This window comes from Taeniopygia guttata, chromosome 6 (assembly GCF_048771995.1).
Source record: "Taeniopygia guttata chromosome 6, bTaeGut7.mat, whole genome shotgun sequence".
Taxonomy (NCBI): domain Eukaryota; kingdom Metazoa; phylum Chordata; class Aves; order Passeriformes; family Estrildidae; genus Taeniopygia; species Taeniopygia guttata.
In genome coordinates this window covers 1,782,458-1,788,457 of record NC_133031.1, presented here as the reverse complement: position 1 = coordinate 1,788,457, position 6,000 = coordinate 1,782,458, and the positions used below count along the sequence as shown (strand labels likewise).

Sequence of the window (6,000 nt, the reverse complement as noted above, 5' to 3'; positions counted from 1 at the left end):
GTGGCTTTTGCTTTCCTTCTTCCCCTTTCCCGTCTCATGTTCAGTCTGAATGGCTTTGCCATTGCCTTCGCTGGTGTCCGATTTAGGTTCTACAAGGCCTGTGTCACACCTGGCTTGCAGGGCTGGGCATGAGCTTGGGTGGCTCTGAGGGGTGTTTTCAGTAGCAAGCTGCGGTGAGCTCGGCGCTACCGCTTTGGGAGGAGCCCCAGTGGAGTGCTGCCCTCGCATTTTGTTTCTTACAGCTGGGACTGACTGGCGACCATTCACTGCCCCTGGAGTCCAGCTGCCTCAGGTGGGGTTCTTCACAGAGCTGTTCCTAGGAGCTCCTTTCCTTGGAGTCTTGATTCAAAAGGTAAGATTGAAGAAGAATGTAGGCAATTTTCCTCTTAGTGGTGGAAGTACATGAAGCTATAAATGGAACTCTAGCTGCTTGATAAAACAATCACTCCAAAAGTTTAAAAAAGTTAAAAGGCTGGCTTTCTTAGCCAGCTTTCCGAAAAAAAAAAAAAAAAGAACTTTTAAACATGATTAAAAAAAAAATCTGAATATTAAAAAAAATCCTGAATATTCTACATATTTTAATTGTCATGGTCCTATAACTTCAGGCCAGTAGCTGAAGTTGTGCAGTGTGTTTGCATATTTTCCAAATATGAGAAGCCACTTTGGAATATTGGAAAAGGAAGAATAAGATGTTGTATGGATGCTATTAGTTTAAAAAATTTAGTTTGCCTCCTGATACTTTGCTGGAAGTTGCACTTAATTGAAGGAAGGGTTGTGTAAATGTATGTTTATCGCACCTCAGTGTGAAAATAATGAGTTACTGCACAATTTAATGTAATTTTTTCAAAATTCCAAAATACCACAAAAAATATTATAAGAGAGGGCTACAGGAGGGCTGTTACATTCAGTGTAACAGTGTGCATATTTCAAGACCCTTATGTGTGCACCTTTCTGTTAGGTTCAGACCTAGTGAAACCCCAGAGATATCCAACAGCAAAGAATTAGGCCATGTGACAGGCATTTAGGAAGAAACCATAATGAATTCTTACTGTTTTCTCCTACTTTGATCAGTGTTGGGAAATTAATTCACCTTGGAACAAAGTTGGGTTCTTTTTTTTCTTTATGGCTGCTCTTCAGCCAGATGGTTTTGAGTTGAACTGTGGGCAGAGGTCAGAATGGGCTGGAATGTCCTTCGGCTTTATTTCCGAAGCTGTTTCACCAGAAGTGCTTTAACAGCTTTGTAGGGGTTTTCTGCTGAGCCCTGGTGTGATTTGAAACTGGTTGGAAGAGTTGATAAAGGAAATAGGGTGCTGTGCAGCAACGGGAACCCCACTGGAAGAGTAAATCTGCGTCTTGAGGTCTGTCCATGTTTGCAGGCATGGTGTGGAGGGATTGTGGCTTTGCTTAGGTACTGTTTTCTGTCCCTTTTCATTAGATTGTGCTTTTGTGTGTGCTAAGGGAGCTGCTTGCCAGCATCCAAAGTGAGGCACTTTCTAAGAGTCATTTCTCTCTTTTCATGCATATCTCAGAGTCAATATGTTTTATATATATAAGTATCAGTCACCATCACCGTTGCTACCCTTAATTTTGGGGTTGTTTTGGACATGTCTGTAAGCAGTGGGGAAGAAGAAAACTATTCTAGATTGCTAAAACACTATTTAGATCACTGGACAAAACATTAATACAGACCCTTAATGAAATGGTACGTGATGGTGAAGCATCCTGGGGTAGGCCATGGTAGGAAACAGCCAAATCTGTTGGCAAAATCAGAAGCAGCTCTACAAAGAGACGAAACCCTGTTTTTTTACCTCTTTGCAGTTGAGAGTTGAGACACATATTTAAAACAAAACAGCAGAGTGTAATGCTGTAATAGATAAATGTCAGCAAATAGCAATAAGGGGACATGGGGAGCTGTATTTAAAATAAATAAAATTTGAAGCCTTTTAGTAGCACCTCATGGAATTTCTATTATTGTCTATTATTTTAATGAGTTGAGCAATATCCTATTTTTAGTGGAAGGTCAACTTGAACTGTATTTGTACAGGGTCTCTGGTTCTGAACACAGATAGAAGCACGTTAAATGTGATAACAAAAGGGAGGGCTTGGAGCCAGACCTCCTTAACCTATCGTTAGGGGCTCAGATAGCCATCCATGTAAGAACTTACATGTGTGCCACTTAAATAGAGAGCAGTCCTTGTTCTGGGCTCAAACTGCACGCAGTGAAAATAGCACTGAGACTCATGTGGAAGGATTTTGGGGTTTTATTTAAGAATTTAAAATAGATCCAAAAAATAGTAATGACTTTGTTTAAAAATGAAATGCTGCCATCTGATGTCACACCACTTTCTTGTGTGTTTTTTTTTTTTTTTTTAAGTAAGTGCTTTTTCAGTTTCTTAAATATTAGAACTCTAGTTTTCAGATGAAAAGCTGTGTTATCTGCCAAAATGTACATGGAAGAAATGTTACAAACATAAAGTATATCTAGCCTAAGCAGTATTATTTTAATTCTGGTGTCACGCACAATGGTGCATATCCAGTAGAACTCCACTGTTGAGTGAAACTATTTTATTTTTCTGGTAGTGAGATACTGTCAGGTTCGCAAGTTTCCATGTTATACTTCACTGGGAAGATGTTTCCTGCAGTGGCTGTAGGTTTAAGGCAGTAGCACATTTTTTGGATAGCTGTTGTTTGAGAAGCAGTCCCGAGTGCCAGTACAAAGGCAAAGGCTGTGGAACTGCTCAGGCTGAGGGATTCACACTTCTGCTGGAACATCTCCTGGAATGAGTTGGTGTTGCAGCTGGCTGAAGTGTGTGCATTCACCAGTGGAAGGGTTCTGACAGGATGTTTAAGGCAGATGGTTTCTGGCCTTACTAGGAATGAGCAATACTAATATCAGGGTAACCTTAACATAGGAGTAAGGAATAGAGATGATGTTGTGTAGAGTTATGGTGTGAATTGTTTCTGAAAGTGTTTTACTCTCCTCAGCCTGCTTTTTGGCCTCGATTAAAGTGTGGGTAAGGTACTTCAGTGTTGTTATGGTTTTATTCCAGTACTCTGCCACTGGCATTCTCTCTCATCTTGAGTAAATAATTTTTCCTCTGTGATTCTGTTTCCTTCTGTGATACTGGAACACAACCTCTGCTTGAAACAGTGCTTGAAATCGAAAGCACTGTAGGAAAAGAAAACATGAGTACTAAACAAGGAAAAGAGAGCTTGTTCTGAATGTTATAAACCTGGGAAAAATCTGAAATTTTTATCTCACTGGCTATAAAAAAGTTTTCATGAGACAAGTTTGTTGAGGTGTGATGCTTTATCCACCTCAAAAGTTTTTTTTTTTTTTTTCCATAAACCTTAATTAAACCATTTAATGTCACTACTAGGTCAGTCATTGCTTGCCATAGGGATTCTCCAACACCCATAAAGAACTAGGCTTACACTGTTTTCTTGGTAGATTGATTGTGAGGTATGATATATCACATTATTTATGCTGAGAACTGTGTTGAAGAACTTGGTGGAAATCTTATGTTCTTGTGAATTTTAACTGCTCTTCAGATGTGGATTGAAAAAGTGCTCTTGGGAGATGGTAAACACAGGCAGAATTGAAAGGAAATAGGAAAAAAAGTGCTATGTTTTTTTGGTTTTAATTTTTGGGGCTAAGATTAAAAAAAATCTTCCAGTTACTTCATTGCTAGCCTACACCTAAATGCAAAGCCTGTTTAAATAAAGTAGCTTTATGTGAATAAATGTTACTAATGGGTCTGAATCTTGCCACCTTCTCCAGCTCTACTTTTGGTGTCTGTGCATTAATAGACATGTTGCTTGTTGCTAGTGGTAAGAAATGATGACATCTGAGATGGTTACAGAGCAGCCTGACAGCTTTGTTTGGAAATTTGAATAATTTAGCAGGTGCTTTATAGACTTTATCTGGTGTTAACTGGGCCAGGTCCTTTGGAGATACTGCTCCATTCCAGAGCATGGTCTGGCCTACAGAGTACAGGAGGTCTCTCTGCAGTACAACAGTGTGCACTTTTCTTTGCCTGAGCTACAAGTTTTTAGCATCCTTAATGTCTTATTTCATGTGTCACCTAGAGGATTAAAGCAAAATGTGGTAATTGTTTTTTGTGGCTTTATGGAGTCTGATTTGCACTCTCTGTACTGACTGTAGTGAAAAGGCTAAATAGTTTTATTCCCAGAGTGCTGTTGGTAACAATTAATGAAGCTGTATAGGAAATACTGAAATTAACAACAAATAGTAAAAAAATTCTGTTATGTATTCTCAGAAATGTTTCGTATCTTGGAAATCCTCAGGTGCCCTGTCCATATGTATCTTGGTAAAAAATACAGATCATGACTACTTTGTTTAAACTTTTCTTCATTTTTTAGAAGGCAATAGGCCTTTGCATTTTCTGAAACTGCTAGGATAATATATTGTGTGCCATTGTAGGGTACCATACAATAGTAAAAAAACAACAGAGAAAACAAATTTGGTGCCAAGTTCTGTGCAAGAGCTTTATGAATCCCTTTGCTGTCCAGTTCAGGAGTCTGAGAGTGAGTCACTGCCTCCAGACTGAAGTTGGCATACAGTCAGAATGTATGACAAAACAGTTGCTGTGCTGGAAATTGCAAGAATTATCACTGGAAGTATAAGTAATTTCATGCTTCGTGTCATCTAATTGTTCAAAACCTTCTCAGCTCTAAACTTTTTTGCCGTGCTTATGCTCTCCAATACAGCTTTAAGGATGCCCATCCCCCTGCAGCCCTCCAGCAGCCGCTGTGTGCTGTCAGTCATCCTGAAATACACTGGGAGCTTGTCGGGCAGTCCCTTGCAGATGCCTCAGGAGCCCCATAGCGAGCCAGGGCACTTGCACTGAACTTCCTAACCCAAGGAAATTTCATAGGCAGTTGTTTTAGTGCTGCATATGGACCAAATGTTTTCTAGCATAGGTGAGTGACACTGTTGGCTTTCTAACAATCTGGCAGGAGATGGATTCTAAAGTAAAGGTTTTTAATTTATGCAGAATGTCTTTGGCTCTGCTTTCTGACACTTATTAGTTAATGTCTTTATACAGTGTACTTACAGATTCTAAAAAAAAAGCTGCAGGTGCTATGTTCACGTTGCATTGCAGATGGATATAGACTTTGGCTGGTTTTCCAGTGTCTTTTTCTTATTACACCAAAAGACAATAGTTTTGTATTATCTTGAGGTTGGTAGCATTTGGTAGGAGTGTGCAGATGGTTGGTTTTCTGGCTGTTCTGGGACACAGCTATGTCTTGTAACACATGCTTAACATCTTAAGTGTTGTAAGAGCTGCTGGTGTACGGGGCTGAGATTGCCTTCTGTAAAGGTTAATCTAACTGAGTGTGAGGTTATACAGCCTTTTACCAAAACATCTCGCAGTTAGGGCCCCTGCTGTAGTTAGGGGGGTGTTATACTGGAATAGACAAATACAGTTAAAAAAAAAAAAGGAAGGTGGAATGTTGATTTTAATACTTTTCCTGAGGAAAACATCAGATTTGTCATCTTAATGAATATGATGTGGAAGGCCAGAAGTTCAGTTAGTAAGTGGAAATGCCAGAGAAAATCTCAGGATGATCTTTACTGACTGTATTTTTCTTCCTATCGCCTCTTATCCTTGCCTTAATTAAAAAGAAATAACTAAAGAATCCAATTTAAATATTGATTTAGCCAGTATGGTATATAACAATAAAGAGAGCCTGGTAAGCTAAAAATATATGGTCAAATTATCAAAATGATTTAAGATCTTGTGGTTTTTGCTGCATTGGCTTGCAAAACTGTTTCCATCTTTTTAGAAACAAAAGGAGGTTTCAGGAAGCATTAGAATTTTACTTAAAAAATATTGCTGGAATCAGCAAGTGAACCCTTAAGTGAGTTATTTATATCTTAAAATATAATTGAAATTTTCAGAGACAATAGTTTTTGCAATTGACTTTCAGTTGATGACTCGTTATGGCCTGACTCAAGGCTAAAAGCTATTATTG

At 38.9% G+C, this 6,000-nt stretch overlaps 1 protein-coding gene across 2 annotated transcripts in view; it reads left to right on the top strand.

Annotated features, from left to right (window-relative positions):
* Window positions 1-246: 246 nt before the first annotated feature.
* CTNNA3 (catenin alpha 3) overlaps window positions 247-6,000 on the top strand; it is a 419,154-nt gene continuing 413,400 nt past the window's right edge. Inside the window, exon 1 of one of the 2 annotated variants that reach the window (XM_072930782.1) lies at window positions 247-352. Coding sequence is in view for 1 of the 2 variants with exons in the window: in XM_030275560.4 (XP_030131420.4) it covers window positions 4,920-4,944 (25 nt within the window). In the remaining variant the exon portion in view is untranslated. Of the gene's footprint in view, window positions 353-4,806; window positions 4,945-6,000 lie in introns of those variants that run through there. The other variant, XM_030275560.4, reaches the window with a different exon arrangement.